General features: G+C 39.0%; 1 protein-coding gene across 1 annotated transcript in view; it reads left to right on the top strand.

Annotated features, from left to right (window-relative positions):
• The window catches only part of CFAP47 (cilia and flagella associated protein 47), a 469227-nt gene that overhangs the window by 155500 nt on the left and 293761 nt on the right, over nt 1-19966 (top strand). The window contains 4 exon segments of the mRNA XM_036304204.1: nt 3826-3926; nt 6000-6050; nt 9401-9523; nt 11411-11639. Of these exon segments, the coding sequence (XP_036160097.1) occupies nt 3826-3926; nt 6000-6050; nt 9401-9523; nt 11411-11639 (504 nt within the window).

The following is a 19966-nucleotide window of genomic DNA, read 5'->3' as shown; positions in this document are numbered from 1 at the left end:
ATGATAGAGAATCATCGATTGACTGCCTCTTGCACGCCCCCTTACTGGGGATCGAGCCTGTAACCCCGGGCATGTACCCTCAACTGGAATCAAACCTGGGACCTTTCAGTCCACAGGCTGACACTCTATCCACTGAGCCAATCCAGCTAGGGTTTTTCCTCCTTTTTCTTCTCTTCACCCCCAATCTCTCCAGGCACCTGCCTGAAGGCTGGTCCTCACAGAGCTCCTAAAAGTTACATGCCCATGCAGTCGGCTGCTGGAATTCCTCCCTGGAAACCCTACTTTCAACTGTGCTAACAACTATAGTATTTCCTCATAAGAATGCTGAGTTAAAAATTTTATATATATATATATATATATATATATATATATATATATATATATATATATACACATATATATATATTTACCCACACACACATATTAAGCAGCATTAGTGATTTAAAATTGTGAAAGAGCCCCTAAAGAGAGATTTTGAGATTTAAAAAATGGTTTACATTGATTACAGAATTATTTCCAGGTTGTTGGGCTGACTAAAAATGAGATGTTTCTTGTAAAAAGAATTGATATGTGTATAAAATAATGTGCAATGGGCATATATTTCTAGACTTGATGACTATCTATCGATTTCTCATGTATCTAAGGAAGAATTCTCTGCCCTTACCTTTCTTTGCTGTGATACAAATCAATGAAATACATTCACATGTGAAACATATGTCTATGGATTTATGTACATTTCGATCAAGCCTAAACTCTTTTAAAGGTCACTAAATTGGTTAATAGCCACATATTTGCCAGAATTATTAATGTTCATAAGTAACTGTGTCTTTATGGACTGCAGATAACATATTATGGGTTATTGCAATGCCCACAAAAACAACTATAACTTTACTCCTTTTCCGTCCACTCAAGAAAGAATATTGAAAAACAAATGGGTGAGAATCACAGTATCATGAGGAATATTTTCAGTCTATTTTGATCTATTAAAAATAAATAAAACTCTGTAACTTTATTGCTGATTAACAAAATGACATTTGACGTCCTCACTTGTGATAGAGATATTCTTGTCTGGCCACATCATGGATGCCCTCGATTGTCACAAATACACATTACAGCAGTAGATTAAATTCCATTGATTGACCTAACTTCCATAAAAGTGCTAGCTATAGTAAACATTCAGTATTTAAATAAACATTTCAATTTAACCTTTTGTGTGTAAAGTTACATGAAAATTATTTTGCTAGCAATTATTGAATTGAGAAACATTGTGAATAAGTGTGGATTAGCTGCTTTGTAAAGCTTCCTCAAGGATGTTTATTTTGTGTAATAAAATCCCCTAAAACAAATACAGTCATCCAAGTTATTCTATTAATAGAGGCCCAGTGCATGAAATTTGCGCACTGCGGGGGGTGGGGGGGGGGCATCCCTCAGCCCAGCCTGCATCCTCTCGCAGTCTGGGACCCCTCGGGGGATGTCCACCTGCTGACTTAAGCAGCGGACATCCCTGTCACAGTTTGGGATCCCTCTCACAGTCCGAGACCCCTCACTCCTTACTGCCCACCTGCTTGCTGCTCCTTAGTGCTGCCGCAGAGGCGGGAGAGACTCCCGCCGCCACTGCGCTTGCCAGCCATGAGCCCGGCTTCTGGCTGAGTGGCCCTCCCCCTGTGGGAGCTCACTGACCACCAGGGGGCAGCTCCTGCACTGAGCATCTGCCCCCTGGTGGTCAGTGCACATCATAGTGATTGGTCATCCCGCCGGTCATTCTGCTGTTCGGTCTGTTTGCATATTAGGGTTTTATTATATAGGATTTGTAAGTCTCTATTTAAATACTGTGTGGATGGCCATAGCACTTGTTTTTGCTAGTGATGGTGGAGATGATGGGTTTTTACAATGAGAAGCACTTTCAAAGGGTTAACCCAGATATTTTTTTCTCCCATTTCTCACTTTTTTCAGTCCTGTAAATAGAAATCTAGATCATTAATCCAAAGTAGTGTCAGCTATAAGCTCTTCTGCAATTCTTCATAGCCACTGCCAGTTTTTCCAACATGTCATTTTATAATTTTCTAGCTGTTTTGTGGAGAAAGGTTTGAATAGAAAAGCACATTAAGGCTAAAGAGACAAGCTTCCAATGCCATACCCTGCAGCCCTGCCCCTTCTTTTTGCTGTGCTTAACTCTCTATGAATTCAAACCATGTTCAATAGCACTGCTTTTAGAATGTAAGATCTGCCTTTATATAGTACAGCCAGGGAGGAGAGCCCAGGTTAAAATGAGAAAGATATAAATAATATCATAATATTTCTCATGGTGTTTGACATATTGTTGACAGGCCATCACTGTACTTCATACACTGTTGGAAAATGATAAAATACTGTAATTACCAGGCCATTCATCACATAGAATTAACATGAAGCTTCAAAGTTTCATCCCTAAAGTGATTTGGGATGACAAGCAAAGAGTCTCTTAAATCTTCGCTATTGATAGCGACAGAATTAGAGATGTGTAATTAGAGTATTAATTCTTCACCAGCTAATGACCAGAGAGATGAATGATGAGACTTTGCACACCTTATTTAATGAATTATATGTGGTCAACATGCGATTCAATATAAAAATTATGGTTTGTAAAAATATAATTTGCATTTTATTGGTTATTCTCTACTGCAGACATAATGTTCTTACTTGACTTTTTTTATAACTTAGATTTCTGTTGGTTTTACCTTTTCTAGCATATAGTAGGTTCATATCTAGAATCTAGTAGTGTGGAGAATGATCAAATAGGACTCAGGCAGTGATGGCTGTTCGGATGTGGAGGAAGATATATGGTGTGTGTGTGTGTGTGTGTGTGTGTGTGTGTGTGTGTACATGACTGATTCAAGTGTAAAATTATCTTGATATACTATTGTAATGCAGAACTGAAACCAATAAGGCAATGTAACAGTGGCAAGGTATTAAATATAGTACTTCTATGGAAAATCAGTTGTACAAGATAGAGTTGTTACATAAGTTAGGCCCAATATACCCTGAGTGTTTTGTGGCTGGTAAAAATAACAAGGCACTTTCGCAATGCTTTCATAAACTAGAGTGAAGGTTATAGAAGGTAATAGTACTCTCCACTGGTTTAATTACTTTTGCAGTATTGTTTCAGTTATCAGACACAGTTAAAGTAGGACAAACACAAAGCAAAAATTCATCTAAACAAGTTAAACAGTTTGAGAACTATTTGGCGACATTGCAGTTCAAAAAATCCTTGACCATTCTAAATGTTGGCAGTCTTATGAAGAGAAACCTTAGAGAAGATATACTGTGTTTAAATATTTGAAGAAATGTAATGGGAGTTAGATGGTAGATTTTGTTCCTTGTTGTTCGGAAACAGAATGTCTCCAGCTACAGCTCTCCAGATAGAAAATGGATCATCTCCGAGTCGTGAGTGTCACTCTAGTAGTGTCTCCCTACTAGTGTCATCGGAGACTAGACACCATTTGTCAGGGATGTTATAGAAGAAGAAGTTATGTAAATGAACTCTTAGGCTCCTTCAACTCTTAACATTTCTTGAATCTCATTATGAACCTGAATAGTTACTGGCTGTGTTGTAGAGCACGCTAGACATGAACTTTACCTTCTCTGTTAGAAGCTTAAAAGTAAAAAAATTTTAAACCATTAAAATAGGTATGGTAGGTGGTTAAGAAAAGCAAAGTAGGTGGAAAGAAAAATAATCACTGATTCATGTCTTGACTCTTAAAGGTATCCAGGATATTTAAAGTATTTTAGTGCATTTACTGCATCTGGACATTTTATTTTATTGACATGCAATATTTTCATTTTTAGGTTTTCACTTCCAGTTATTGCAACAGCAGAAAACTGCATTCTTACTACTTACCCATATATGGCATTTCATATTGATGAGGAAAACATTACTGTAAGGAATGGTAAGTTGCATGTGACTGTTTTCTCTCTATCACTGTGTTGGTTCTTGTTACCCAAGGCTAACATCTAGAAGGAAAGTGACTTTAAATATTAACAGATATTATCCTGGCTGTTGTGGCTTAGTTGGTTGGGCATCATCCCATACACCAAAAGGTCACCAGTTCGATTCCCAGACAGGGCATATGCCCTGGTTGCAGGTTAGGTCCCTGGTCAGGATCTATAGGGGAGGCAAATGATCAATGTTTCTCTTTCTTTCTCCCTCTCCCTTCCCCTCTCTCAGAAAAATCAATAAAAACATATTTTAAAAAAGAAAATAAAAAAATGAAAATTAACGCATGTTTAATAAACTCCTGCTATTACCAGGAGCCATGTTTAGTATTGAGAGTTGAATATGGCAGTGTTTCTCTCTTTCTCTTTTTTTTTTTTTATCCTCACTTGAGGATATTTTCCACTGATTTTTAAAAAAATATTTTTTATTGATTTTAGGAAGGGAGAGTGAGAGAGAGATAGAAACATCAATGATGAGAGAGAATCATTGATCGGCTGCCTCCTGCATGCCCCCCACTAGGGATCGAGCCCACAACCCAGGCATGTGCCCTTGACCAGAATGGAACCCGGGATCTTTCAGTCCGCTGGCCGACACTATCCACTGAGCCAAACCAGCTAGGGCTCCATTGATTTTTAGAGAGAGTGAAAGAGAGAGGGATAGACAGAGAGAAATATCGATGTGCGGCAAACACATCAACTGATAGCCTCCTGCATGAGCCCTGACCACTGCCCAGGCCGGGGAGGACCCTGCAACCTGGTTATGTGCCCTTGACCAGAATCAAACCAGAGACCCTTTGGTCCACAGGCTGATGCTCTATCCACTGAGCCAAACCGGCTAGGGCAGATAGTGACTCTTAATTCCAAAAGTTGACAATTTAGTGAGGGGTACATAAATAAATTAATACAAACAGGATAGAATTAAGAGCTGAGTGCATGAGTGAATTGAAATATTAGGAATGTGAGGGTGGTGCAGAGGTTAATGCAGATGTTGGGGGCCTAGGGTGACATTATAGAAGAGATGATGTTTGTGTAGAGCTTCACAAATAATGATCTTGAACAGGATGATTGAGGCAAAGGACTATATAGCAAAAGCATTGGGGTGTGATAGGAGATATAAGGCAGGCACTGTAGGGGCAGAGCCACACCACTACTCCGTTTCTTCTCTTATAGTGGGAACCATCTGTGGTTTTGAGTATCAGTGATTTGGAAAGGGAACAGTTGTTGGGATGCAAAATGAATCAGACTGAGAAGGTGTTGGGGTCCAACTCCAACAGGTCCAGGGGTTCCCAAAGGTGTGGATGGAGTCGGCAAAGAAGGAATGACATGGAGACAGTGTTCAGTTGATCAGCATAGTTGATTCTCCAGCCAGGTTCTCTAGCCAGGTTCTAGCCAGGTTCTCCAGCCAGGTTCGGTCTTTATTGTCCTGTTACATCTGTATTTATACCAGTTGATTTTAATCCTATCCATTCTATTCCAAAGGTTAGGGAGTTTGTTAATCTAGTTCTGTTGAGTTTAATCCTGTCTAGGTTAATCTCTGTGTTCCATTATAAGGGCTATTCCAAGGTCACTGCTCTACTGATAAACTACAAGGAAGTGACTGAAGGAGATTATCCAACCCAGTAAAGGTTATGTCCTCCCAGCCTCGCTGCTTGCCTTCCCTGGGACTGCCCTGTGTCGGTGGGTCTCCAGGGGTATAGGCTTTGGTGCTTTCCCTGGTGGGCAGACCCTGGGGATGTGGGCCCAACAAGTCCCAAATTTATTGCCGACAGTCTTAGTCCAAGTTCTTCATAAGTAGTACATGGTATTTCTGTAACACTAGGGGGTTTCACTGATTTATTCTCTTCCTTAGTCCTGTTAATCCCTAACTCCAGGGAAAAAATCCCCACCTGGGGAAACAACCTTTCTCAGAGAGGTGACCTTGGTTAAAACACATAGCTCTAAGAAGGGGAGCAAACATATTAAGAACAGTATGCCATATACGCCAGATCCTTTGACACATATGCTGTACAGATGTTTTTTTCCTGCAGTGACTATGTCAAGCAGCAAGGATGGACCAGCTTCCGGCAAGAAGGAGAGTGGTCAGTAGACTCACTGGGAGTTACTGCAGAGGAAATGTTGAGAAAATATAAAAACAATTGGATGAGAAACTGCTGAGCTGGGAGAGATGTGAAATACAAGGCACAGAAGAGAATGATGGATGGAGTAAATCTAAGGGGATGAGAAAGGATGGAGAATGGGAAAAATTCCCTCTGTATAATAGATTGTCAAGGCCTTAAGTTTCAGTAATGAGTTGGAGGTCTTTTCTGTGTTTTTAACAAATTTTCTCATATTCTTCACTTGCTTCTTCAAATGTTTATCATTTCTATGAACACTCAATACTGTTCTTCCTCAGTCACAGGAAATGACCTTTTCTCTGACTTTACAGAAGAAATAGAGACCATCAGGCAGGAACTCTGAACTTCCAAATGCCTTGCATGCATCAGAACCCATTATCTCTTCGTCACAAAGCTCAGAGGCAAGACTCTCTCCTGACTTAGGCCATTGATGATCTTGCTTAATCAACTAACCTGGCTTACTCTTGCCCTTCAACTTCTGCCTCCCTCTTAGCTGCTTTGGGGGAGTGTGCAGGATGACAACTGGGAGGAAAGGAGATGACATTCTCTCAGGGAACTGGCTCATTCACAAAGGGAAAAGGATGAATTCAGGCCACACATGCTTGATTTAGTCTTTCCAAACTTACCAATCAGATGAACCACTCAATTTCTCAGGGAGAGGGATAAAAAATAGCAAAGGAAAGTAGGCTTTTAGAGTACCTCAGCTCCTTTAACAGGAAGGAAATGTCCGGGGTGAGGAAGAAAGTGTTCTTCCATTACACTGTTGTACCTTCACTACTCAGCAGCAGTTTCTACTGTTGACTATTTTCTCTCTCTGCCTAGTCCTGATGTTACTTTTTATATTTTTCTAATTCACTGGGCAGAGATTTTAGATAACACACCATAGAAGGAGCAATGGATGAAGGCATAGACCTGGGTGGAAATTCTATTTTGTGAGTTAACCTACCATTTTGCCAAATTTTTTTTTCAGTATTTTTATTGACTTTTAGAGAGAGAGGAAGGGAGAGGGAGAAAGAGAGAGAAACATCGATGTGAGAGCAAAACATTGGCTGACTCCTGCACAATCCCATATCAGGGATCAAGCCTGCAACCCAAGTATGGGCCCTGACCTGGAATAGAACCGCCAACCTCTTGGTGCATGGAACAATGCCCAACCACTGAGCAACACTGGCCAGGGCTTGCCATATGAATTTATCTTTATTTCTCATATCCTCAAACATCTGTATTGAACAAAATGTGCATGGTGAGGGAGAAGCAGTGTACTAAAAATATGTGCTTATTTCAAAAGGCTTTTCTGAGGACTCAGAGACTATAAATACCTGGAAATATTATTATTATTTCATTATTATTGCTATTACAACTTATTATTTTATTGTTTTATTACTCTTTTATACTTTTAATAATGTCTTACCCAAAATAATGAAGAATTATTATACAAAATATTGCTATCTCTTTAAAAGAAAAAAAAATCATATCCTTGTGTTTGCAGGATGATTGAGTATGAAGTATATTGGTTAAAATACTGCATTTATTTGGGTAATTATTATTCTAGAAAGACATCATGATTCTTAAATCTTCTAATGTATCTTTATAAATATATGGTGTCCCAAAAATGTATATACACTTTGAATAATTATAAAGGCAGTGTTTATTAAAATACATTTCATTTTCAAAATATAATAGAACCTACAGACATTGTTTATATACATTTTGGGGGATATTCTATATTTATAATAATAATTTATAATATATATTTAGTGCTTTTCAGGCATATGGTGCTTTGCTAAAGGCCTTATATTTATTTCATTTAGTCCTTTCAACAACTCTGAGTTCAATACTCTTATTAATCTCACTTTACAGATTAGGAAAATGACTCATAAAAGGTTGAGCAACTTGCCCCAGGGAATACTAACCAAATTTGTGAGACCTCAGAGGCTTCACACTTTGTAGCTACAGTGCTCTAGAGTACATTATGTTCAGTAAAGGTGAAATCTTAAAACATATTAAGTATATCCAAAAGTAAAGCAGCATGATTTACTTGTTAGAGCTAATATGCTAAATAAAAACTATTATAAGAATCACTAACATAATTTGAAGGATACAGATGTGGGTTTGTATCCAAGTTGGAACTTTTTATAAGTGAGTTGGTAAGTAGAAAGGACACTGTCAAATGCATACACGATGATTCATTCTATCCTTAAATTCTCTCAGACTCACTTCTGTGGTTTATAGTTGTGTAGCATTCTGGAGCTATGCACACTTACTGGATAAAGGTTCTCTGGCAAATTCTAAACTGTCTTTGTACTGAAAAAATGGAAGGAACATAGTATATGTTAGCATATTTGTATGTGTTATTGCTCATAAAATAATTCTCAAAACAGATTCAGGAGCTCAGAACCATTGGTTTTATTTTATGAATAAAAACATATGTTGCAGAGAACTTGTATAATATACTCATGATTTAACAGCTCAGGAGTTATAGTATCAAGCTTTCAAATTAGATCTTTGTAACTGTACAGGCTATGCTTTTCTGATAGAATTATATTATGAATATATGTATATCTATAGATACACATACATACAGACACATGTGGATGGATGGACAGACAGTTAGATAGATGGATAGATACATACATACATACATAATCTACCGTAAGTCACATCTACTGCTTTTTTCTTGGTCAGCATTACCTTTGGATGGGTTCAGATTACCATGGTGGCAAATTCTTTCATATAGACAGAAACTCTAACTGGAATTAGATATTGAAGGCTGTGCAAAATGGTGTCAGCTCGTAAGGGAGCAGTAATTTCATTTCAGAGAAATAGCTGGGAAGAAATTACATGTGTTAGTGACACACTTTCTTTATATTTGTTTTTGAGCACCATATATCACAATTTCAAAACTTTTGGTGTAAAAAACACTTAAATGTTTTGTATATCCTAGTTTATGCTAAAGTTGAGCATTGTTTATTCTCCAAAATCATTGATATACCATAATAATTTCCTTATCAAGCAAAGTTTATTGATTCAGACAACCATATTGCCTTTTATGTTATTTTTTTCTTATTTGACATCTTACATCTTGGACATTTGACATCTTATTTGACATTTTACATAATGGACATTTAGGCTTATTTCTTTTATTTTGTACTGTGTATATATAATATATATGTATATATACATATACATATATACATATTTATGTATTGTATATATGAAATTATGATATTTAGGTCCAGTAATTTGAAATTAAATTCAATAATGAATTTATAAACGCTTGTTTGGCTTACTATGATGCAATGTTGCATTTGCAGATAAGGATCCCAGCCTTGTGAAGACTTCAAAACATGTTTCGCTTCCCTATGAAAAAGATGGATTATCTTCTCCTGCTCCATCTAAATGTGAGGAGATTGATCCTGCAAAGAGATTCTTCATCGGTATGTGGCAAATATATAGTGTACCACTCAGACCCATTCTGTAACATGATCTCTTTAATATTATGTGATTTAAAGCTTTGGTTTTTATCAGGGAATAAGAAATACAAGAAGAAAATCATGAATTGTCGTTAGTTCTAAGTGGGTCATCTGCTTTGGGAGGTCTCGCCAATGGTCTCAAGAAGAGATTCTCTAATGTTTTTGCTTCATAGTACACTTAGTAGCTCAGAGTTTTCCCATAGGCCAAAAGATGTGCTAGGAAGTTCCGTTTCTTAAGTGGTTTGATCCAAAAACCACTGAGTAGTAGTATATGTGATAGCCAACAAATGTTAATTGAGATGCTAAATATCCTGCAAAGCCCCTGTGAATTTGCTATGGCATCCCAGGTACCCTCTGTCCCCAGTTTGGGAACTGTTGAACTAGGGTTTGTCTGCTAATTACCTAGCTGGGATTTAATGTTGCCTATCTTGGAAAGAGGTGAGCACAGAAAAATATGCAAACTTGCAATTATCTATTTAAATATTCCTGTCTCTGAATATGGGTAGTATTGAAAAATTTTTGTTTTATTGAATGAACCAAACCAAATGAATTATTGTGGGGTTTTTGAATGAGTTGTGCTTGTGCCCTTGCATAGTTTTTTTTTTTTTTTTAAGTATGATCATACCATTTTATATTATTGAAAATTTCTCAAGAATTAACTAAAAATGTTTTGGCTTATTGAAGTGGGTTTCACTTGGATAGAAAGTCACTTTGAATCTAAAGCTGGTATTTTGTTTCTGTAAGTTTTTCAGCTAAGGTTTAATTCTGTCTAACAAATAAACCTAATAATGGTTAAAATATTTTACATATATAATTGAAAATGAAAGGTTCCATTTTGAGGTGTGTTTTCCCATACAATTATGGAAAGGAAAAAAATTTAATGTTTTTTATTGTAATTCATCTATTTTTAAAGTATTTCTGTTGGAATTTAAAAATAAATGATTTTCCTTTTTTATTTTAAGACTAGAGCCCCGGTGCATGAAAATTCGTGCACTGGGGAGGGGGGGTACTCTTCAGCCCGGCCTACCCCCTCTCACAGTCTGGGAGCCCTCAGGGGATGTCCTACTGATGGGAGGGGCAGAGGGGGAACGGGCCTAAGCTGCAGCCTGACCTCCCTCTGCAGGAGGCAACGGGGCTGATCAGGGGAAGGTGCTGCCCCCATTACCCCGCAGCTTCTGCTGCCTCTGGCCTCCCTCTGCATGAGGCAACCAGGCTGATTAGGGGAAGGTGCCACCCCCATCACCCTGCTGCTGCTGCTCCTGCTACTGCTGGCCACCGCGGCTGCCAGCCCTCCACCTTCCCTGCTTAGCACTAGCCCCGCCCCCACCCACTGGTGGGTGAGGGGCAATCTGGGGCCAGGCCAGCTAGGGGAGGAGCTGTGGGAGGTTAAAGCACAGCAGGTCGCACCCTATCTAGCCTCTGCGGAGGCGTGGCACCAGGACCAGGCCCGTCCTGCTGCCTCTGTGGCTGCCTCTGCAGAAGGAGCAGCACTGGGACCGGGACCGTACAGCCCCCTCTCCCACTGCCTCTGTGGAAGGGGCCGTGGTGCTGGACCGGCCCGCGCTGAGGCCTCTCCTACACCGCTGGCCCTCGGCCCTCCCAGCCACCACTGCTGCCGGCCCTCACCCCTCGCAGCAGCTGTGGCTTTGTCCAGAAGACGTCCAGTCTAATTAGCATATTATCCTTTTATTAGTATAGATAGCAGTAAGTTGGATCAGACTTTCTTTGATTGCATAGAATAATTTGTAGAATGAGATCTATTTGTCTACCTACAAATTGCAATAGCTGACAGAATATTTTACTCTATGGTCAAATAACCCTTTTTGCAAAAAAAACACACGTGAATTTTAGGAATAGAAGAAACACCTGGAAAAATGAACTTGCCCAAAAGTGAAAAGCCGAAGAAGAAAGGAGATAAATCAGTGGAAAAGCAGGAGGAAAATAAGAAATTCTGTCCTGATCCAGGAACAAAGGCATATGACTTCATTCAGAAAATTGTAAATGCAGTTCAGACCTGGTTCAGCCTCTTCGGCTGGCCTGACGGACCACATTGTCTTTCTGTTCCAGACAGTATAAGAAGGTGACAGTTACATTATTCTCTAAATCCTTTGCTTTTTATCATATAATAAAATATAATCTATTAATTGGGGTTGTTTTAAGTGAAATACATTATTAAATAATTTATTCTTAACTGATAAATTATGAGGAGACTATTAAGGAAAGCTAAAAAATGCAAATATAAATTCTTTAGTATACACTTACATTTCTATTCCTTCTAAATATCCAATGATTTTAGGCAGCCATGAAAATCTCTGAAGCACAGTTCCCTCATTTGTCAAACAAAGGGGAGTCTATGGGTAGGAAAAGCTCTTTTAACCTTGAAAAAAATGGAAACTCCACATTACTCTACAAATGACCTATCAGTCCTAGATCTAGACTATAGTCAGATAAGCAGTGGTACTAGTAAACAGGAAGTGTCAATTTCTGCGACACTACCTCCTCTTTGACAATACATTTACCTCACTCTTCATGGTTTTTATTTATTTATTACTGAACATGTCTAAAATAGTTAAACTGCATCGGTTACATTAGGCCACTTAATTCTGTTGTTAATTTACATAGGAAGTCAGGCACCTCCCTTGTTATTATGTTGCTGGTGTCGTGGTTCTCAAACTCTTAGAACTCCCTTCTCAGAACTGGTGTAACTTGCTGGCCCCATGGGGTCAAGTACTAATATGTAGCTAGAAGATCTATATTATACTTTTTGCTTCTGTATTTAGGAGTGAGCTAGGTTACATTGGATCTATAGTTATCTTTCAATTTAACTTTTTCAGTGTTTTTTAAATTAATAGGACAGTGTAAGCTACATAGAATGATTTCACTAATATTTCATGTTTGTTTATGGTGAGAGAAAATGAATGTAGCAGATAACCTGAAAATTTGCCAGCCTAATCATAAAATTATCTGATTCCAGGGAATTTTTAAGAGAAGCTATTCTGTTATAACTTTTCAGTATTTTGCTTTGGTGTTTGTTCTACTGAAAATTTTATCTATTTTGAGTAAATCTTTTTAAAAATATGGTTTTATTAATTTTGGAGAGAGAGGACTGAGATATAGAAACGTCAATGAGGAGAGGGAATGATTGATGGGCACTGAGCCTGGTAACCTGGGCAACCCAGGCATGTGCCCTGACCAGGAATCGAACAGTGACCTCCTGGTTCATAGGTCAATGCTCAATCACTGAGCAATACTGGCCAGGCTATCTCTTATCCTTGCTGTCTTCTCAGCTGACCTTATTCTTGGGCATATATCACAATTTGGTGCAGGCAATGCCAGGAAATAGAGATTGCATTGTCCTATTTAAAGAACAGAGAGCCTGGCCAGTGTGGCTCAGTGGTTGAGTGTTGATTTATGAACCAGGAGGTCATGGTTTCATTCCTGGTCAGGGCATATGTTCATGTTGAGGGCTGATCCCCAGTAGGGGCATGCAGGAGGCAGCCAATCAATGATTCTCTCCCATCATTGATGTTTCTATCTCTCTCTCCCTCTCCCTTCCTCTCTGAAATCAATAAAAATATATTTTAAAAAAACAATAACAGATAAATACATGGGAACAATAGATCTCTGGACTTTATCTTAAAAGTGAGAATTTCTACTCATGAGGCCAATGTGCAAGATGTGCCTTTCTAAGTATTAAAAGACAAATGTTGAGAAAATATATGTAAATTGGTCTTTGTATAAACATGTGTGATGAATGTTTGAACCTCTTCCTCAATATCTCCTACATCATCTGGAGTTATTTAGTGGTTTTGATAAGACTGATATCATATTTGTTAGTACTGTGTTCATTCTCCCAGAATTATTTTAGGATTTGTATTTCTCTGTTAATCTCCTATTCTGTAGTTCACTGGAATAAAATCTGAGCATGAGAATATTTTATATCATTTAATACTAGAGGCCCAGTGCATGCATTCGTGCACTGGCAGGGTCCCTCAGCCTGGCCTGCACCCTCTCTCAATCCAGGACCCCTCGGGGGATGTTGGATGAAATTGGCATTCCAACATCCCCCAAGGAATGTAATAGTGTGTGAAACGGCAGGCGGCTGGGAGGAACTCGAGCCTGGGCTGGGCGCCGTGCCACTCACACTCATCCTGGCCCCTCCTGCTCATCCTGGCCCCACTGCACCTGCTGCTGCCTCCACTTGGTAGTGCTCCTGCAGAGGCAGGAGAGACTTGTGCTGGCACAGCTGCACTGGCCAACCATGAGCCTGGTGTCTGGTGCCCGTTGGTCAGCTGAGCGGAGCTCCCACTGTGGGAGTGCACTGACCACCAGGGGGCAACTCCTGCATTGAGTCTCTGCCCCTTGGTGGTCAGTGCATGTCATAGTGACCGGTCAAACGGTCGACTGGCCGCTTAGGATTTTATATATATAAAAGAGGCATGAATTCGTGCACCAGTGGGGTCCCTCGGCCTGGCCTGTGGGATCAGGCTGAAACCTGCTCTCCAACATCCCCCAAGGGGTCCTGGATTGCGAGAGGGCACAGGCCAGGCTGAGGGACCCCACTAATGCACGATCGGGGTCGGGGAGGGATGTGGGAGATTGGCCATCCAGAGAGGGACCATGGGAGGGCTTCAGGGCATGTCCAGCCCATCTTGCTCACTCCTGATCGGCTGGACCCCAGTAGCAAGCTCACTTACCAGTTGTAGTGCCTGCCCCCTGGTAGTCAGTGGACATCATAGCAGCTGCTCAACCAGTCAAATGTCTGTCCCCTGGTGGTCAGTGCATGTCATAGCGAGTGGTTGAGCAGCTTAGCATATCATTAGCATATTACGCTTTGATTGGTTGAATATACAACTGGACAACTGGACACTTAGCATATTAGGCTTTTATTATGTAGGATAGATACTTGGCATTCAGTAGGCCCTTTCAGTTAGAAAACTTGTTTTTTTCTGCTATTTCTTTTCTGCTATTTCTCTATTTTCTGTTCCTAAATCTCCTTTTAGAATGATCATGGACCTGCATGACTGATCCTTTATATTGCTCAATTATATTTTCTGATTTTCATCTTTTTCTATCTTTTACTTCCTTATACTTATAGATCACCTTCATGTCCTCTTTCAGTCTTCTATAAAAAATTTGATTTGTTTTCTAAGAATTCAGTGTTATTCTTTATTTCTTCCTTCCTTTCTTTTCTCCACCCTCCCTCTCTTTCTTCTTTCCACTTTTCTGTCTTTTAATTTCATAATACCCTATTTTTTGTGTTATGGATGCATGCCTTCTCAAATATCTCTTCCACATATGGTATTTCTATTAATTATCCTTATTACCATACTATAGGTCACCTCCTCCCTCTGGATAAGCCAACTCTAAACTTGATGCCTCTCTTATGGTCCTTTAGGAAAATGGCTTCCTTTCCCCCTGTGGCTTACTGCTATACCACCCATCATTTTGATTTATTCTTCAATAAAATTCCATCCATTGTCTGTCTTACAGATATTCTTAATGATCCTTTCCCCAATTTCAGTGTTGTTACAGGTTTATTCCCTTTCTCCAATTTTTCTGACATTTCAGGTATATTTTGAGAGAGAGAGAAGGTAAGCACATATGTTTAGTTTATTATCCTAAACAGGAAGTTGCCTTTCCTTATAATTTTCTGCAGTTTTACTCTTTCATTTATCTTCCTATAGTTCTGACTTAATGACTTATCATTTCTATTATTGATTTAATTATTGCTGCCTAATAATCCATGCCCTTCTGAACTTGCTTTGCAATATCTCTCTTACTTTCTTTTTTTTCTTTATTAAGTTATTACATATGTGTCCTTATCCCCCCATTTACCTTATTTCTTTAAATATAATTTTATGATAATATTTTATTAACAATAATGATTAATATATTTTGGACTTTTACTGTGAAATAAAAGTCCAGGAATTATTATATGTGCTTTGTGGGTAATAATTCATTTACTTTTTACCCTATGATGTAAATAATATTGTTATCATCATTATACTGATGAGAATCTGAGGCATAGAGAGAATAAGTAATTTTTCCAAGGTCACTCAGTTGATAAACAGCAGAGCCAGAATTTGAACATTCCATCCCAGAAGCTCTCATTTTGTATAACTATATAGAATCTTACCATAAATCAAGTTAATCAGTGGAATGTTCTACCAAATATAATGAGAGCATATAAAAATAAGGAAAATATTTTCTCTATGCCTCCATTTCCTCATTTGTAAAAAGGAGATAATGATAATACTTTCTAGTGTTGCTGTGATATTTAAAAGAGGTAATGCCTTTAAATTGTATTAGAACAGAACTTAGGACCTAGTAAATATTCAGTAAATGTTAGTTATTCTTATTAAATTAAATTGGAATTATGTTAATAGTGTTACGCATTTCTGATTTCATTAACCATATTCACCAACTCTTCTATTTAGCAATGGAAGGTAAATTTAAAACCCATCCTATCTAAGCACTTATCCAAATGTTATTGATAATACTTCTTCCTAGCAGGAATTCCCCCCAGCTTGATATAAGAAATTTTGACATTTAAACAGATATATACATGCACTTCTCTTTGCAACTTTAAGCTGTTGGCAAGATCATTGATGAATTTAATAATATAAACATAAGTATCACCACCATTTCCGGGTAGGCTGCCTAGTCATACTGCCAACCATGTCTGAGAAAGTAACAAACAAAAACTTTAGTTTGAGACAAAGTGTTAAAATTATGTGGTTATAATAACTGATGAGAGTTGAGTTCATTGAGTTATTTTCACTTCTACACACTTCTGTAAGAATAATGAAACATTTGATAATTTTTATTTTCAAAATAGTTTCCTTCCTTAACCATTTTACTACTTGCTTGCTGATGATTGTGGTAAGTGGTGGACAGTTCCTTCACCTGGACATAAGTACACTGAGCCTTTTCCTTGAGCATATTTTCAATCTCCAAAGTATGGAGACTCTCATAATTGAAAAAGGAACTTAAACTCATTTAATAGCTTAATATTTAAAAAAAGGGGAGAAGGAATATGGTTAAAACTTACCAAGTTTTAAATTGATGCAAAATATGTAGATAGTTAAAAAGACACATTTTTACATAATGTGTGCTCCCAATGGGCATACATGTTTGAGCGGGTCCATCCTTGCTGTTTCAAGGGACCTGGCATATATGGCATACTGTTCTTAATATGTTTGCTCACCTTCTTGGCACTATGTGTTTTAACCAAGGTCTCTGAGAAAGGTTGTTTCCCCAGGTAGGGATTTTCCCCTGAAGTTAGGGAGGGAATAAAACCTCTTAACTAAGTGCCAGGTGGGTAATTAATCACTTTAACTATGAACAATCATGCTTAAGCTACATAATCTTTACTCCCTGGAATGGAGATAAGAAACGCCCTAACCTTTGTAATAGAGATTGATAGGATTGAATCAACTGGTATAAATACAGATGTAATAAGACAGCAAGACACAGAACTTAGAATACAGAACCAAGAGAGACAGAACCTAGGCACAGAACCTACACAGAACGTTCTCTAGAGACAGAAGAACTTCTCTGGAGAGAACATGGCAAAAGATCCTGGACAGAAACTGGCCTCAGAACCTAGAGACAGAACCTAGCAAGAGAACATGGCAAAAGATCCTGGACTGAACCTGACTATTGAACATGGCAAGAGAACCTGACTAGAACCTGGTGACTGAACCTGGCTGGAGAACCTGGACAGAACCTGGCTGGAGATACTAAGCAGAACCTCTCTGGAGATCCAGAGTCTAAAGAAAAAAGACTCTGTATTGATCTTTACATTAAGAAGATGTGCCATACTGAGTCTAAAGAAAAAAGACTCCGTATTGATCTTTTAACACATATGCTTGCTAGCAGAGGAGTTAGGGTTACTCCCAGTCAGATGGAACATTTTATACAAGAAATATGTCCATGCTTTTCTGAGGAAGGAAAGGTGCCAGAAAGGTAAATGTAGAGGCATGGGAGAAGGTAGGCCCAAGGAGCCTTATCCTTAACCCCACTGCAGCCTTTCCACTCCGGGAAAGTGCAGGATTGGCAAGCTCTCCCTGGGGTGATAGATCAGGACTCAGGTAATAGCGGAAAGCGCCATTCCACTCTTAAAATGGATACAAGAGAGCATTTTGGGTTTTTCTTTTTAATGCCTGCTTTTAAAAAATAAAAAAGGGGGAATTTGCCAGGAGCGGGTCCATCCTTGCTGTTTCAAGGGACCTGGCATATATGGCATACTGTTCTTAATATGTTTGCTCACCTTCTTGGCACTATGTGTTTTAACCAAGGTCTCTGAGAAAGGTTGTTTCCCCAGGTAGGGATTTTCCCCTGAAGTTAGGGAGGGAATAAAACCTCTTAACTAAGTGCCAGGTGGGTAATTAATCACTTTAACTATGAACAATCATGCTTAAGCTACATAATCTTTACTCCCTGGAATGGAGATAAGAAACGCCCTAACCTTTGTAATAGAGATTGATAGGATTGAATCAACTGGTATAAATACAGATGTAATAAGACAGCAAGACACAGAACTTAGAATACAGAACCAAGAGAGACAGAACCTAGGCACAGAACCTACACAGAACGTTCTCTAGAGACAGAAGAACTTCTCTGGAGAGAACATGGCAAAAGATCCTGGACAGAAACTGGCCTCAGAACCTAGAGACAGAACCTAGCAAGAGAACATGGCAAAAGATCCTGGACTGAACCTGACTATTGAACATGGCAAGAGAACCTGACTAGAACCTGGTGACTGAACCTGGCTGGAGAACCTGGACAGAACCTGGCTGGAGATACTAAGCAGAACTTCGCTGGAGATCCAGACCAGAACTTGGCTGGAGATCCTGGCTAGAGATCCTGGCTAGGCTGCTGATCAACTGAACGCTGTCTCTGTGTCTTTCCTTCTTCGCCGACTCCATCCACACCTTTGGGGACCCCTGGACCTGCTGGGGTTGGACCCCAGCACATGTTGTCTTCTAACAAACCTCTGGACATTAATTTAATTAGTTAATTTCAGTATTCATATGCTAGAGGAATTTTGAAAACCCAAGGTGTTCCATCTTGACTTTTTAAATCATGAAATAAAACACACATTGAAAAAGGTTCAAGCTGAAACCGGTTTGGCTCAGTGGATAGAGCATCGGCCTGCGGACTGAAGGGTCCCAGGTTCGATACCAGTCAAGGGCATGTACCTGGGTTGCGGGAGCATCCCCAGTGGGAGATGTGCGGGAGGCAACTGATCGGTGTTTCTCTCTCATCGATGTTTCTAGCTCTCTCTCTCCCTTCCTCTCTGTGAAAAATCAATAAAATATATTTTAAAAAAAAGAAAAAGGTTCAAGACCAAATGCAACCCCTCAATGTGCACCTAGAGCAAACCCCTGTGCAGGTATGATTTTACCGGCACCCGCAACGCCTCTTGTGGCCATCACAACACTACCAAATTTCTACACTTGATATGAAACTATTGACCCAACTTTTATGCTAATTATTTCCTTGCATTTTGTTTTGCCACCCAAGCATACATCTATAAACTACAGAGTTTAAAGTTTGTTTGAATTTTGATAATTTTATTGCCATGTAACATACAGACAATTATAAACACGTGAATACATGTGTAGCCACCACTTAGACCAGTGGTTCTCAACCTTGGCTGCACATTAGAATCACCTGGGAATCTTTTTTTTTTTTAAATTCTTTATTTAAGGTATTACAAATGTGTCCTTATCCCCCGCATTAAACCCCCATACCTGGGAATCTTTTTAAAATCCTGATTTCTGGGCCTCATCCGCCGGAAATTCTGTTTCTTTGTTACTAATGTTGTGGCCCCAACCCATAACAAAGAAACAGAATTTCTGGAGGATGAGGCCCAGAAATCAGGATTTTAAAAAGATTCCCAGGTGATTCTAATGTGCAGCCAAGGTTGAGAACCACTGACTTAGACCAAACACTAGAAACTTGCTGGCATCCCCATCCTCTTTGAAATTTTTTGACATTTGTTTATTGGCCATGATTTATTGAGTTTTTATAAAAATCAATTTGAAAATATTGTATTTTTTTGTACTTATTGAAATCTGTTTTCTATGTCTATACATTTACACTAAGATTGCTTATTATACTATTAATAATATATATGCTTACTAATTTTATTTTTATCCTCACCTGGGGATATTTTTCCATTGCTTTTCAGAGTGGAAGGAAGGGAGGGAGGGAAAGAGAGAGAAATATTGATGTGAGAGAGACACTTTGACTGGTTACCTCCCACACACACCCTGGGCAGGGCAGGGAGTGAACTGTAACCCAGGTATGTGCCCTTGACCAGCAATTGAACCCGTGACCCTTTGGCGCACTGGCCGATACTCTAACAACTGAGCAACACCATCCAGGGTGATATTT

The sequence above is a fragment of the Myotis myotis genome, unplaced genomic scaffold (assembly GCF_014108235.1).
Source record: "Myotis myotis isolate mMyoMyo1 unplaced genomic scaffold, mMyoMyo1.p scaffold_m19_p_4, whole genome shotgun sequence".
NCBI classification, from domain to species: domain Eukaryota; kingdom Metazoa; phylum Chordata; class Mammalia; order Chiroptera; family Vespertilionidae; genus Myotis; species Myotis myotis.
The sequence above is the reverse complement of the archived record's forward strand: the minus strand, read 5'-3'. Positions and strand labels throughout refer to the sequence as shown.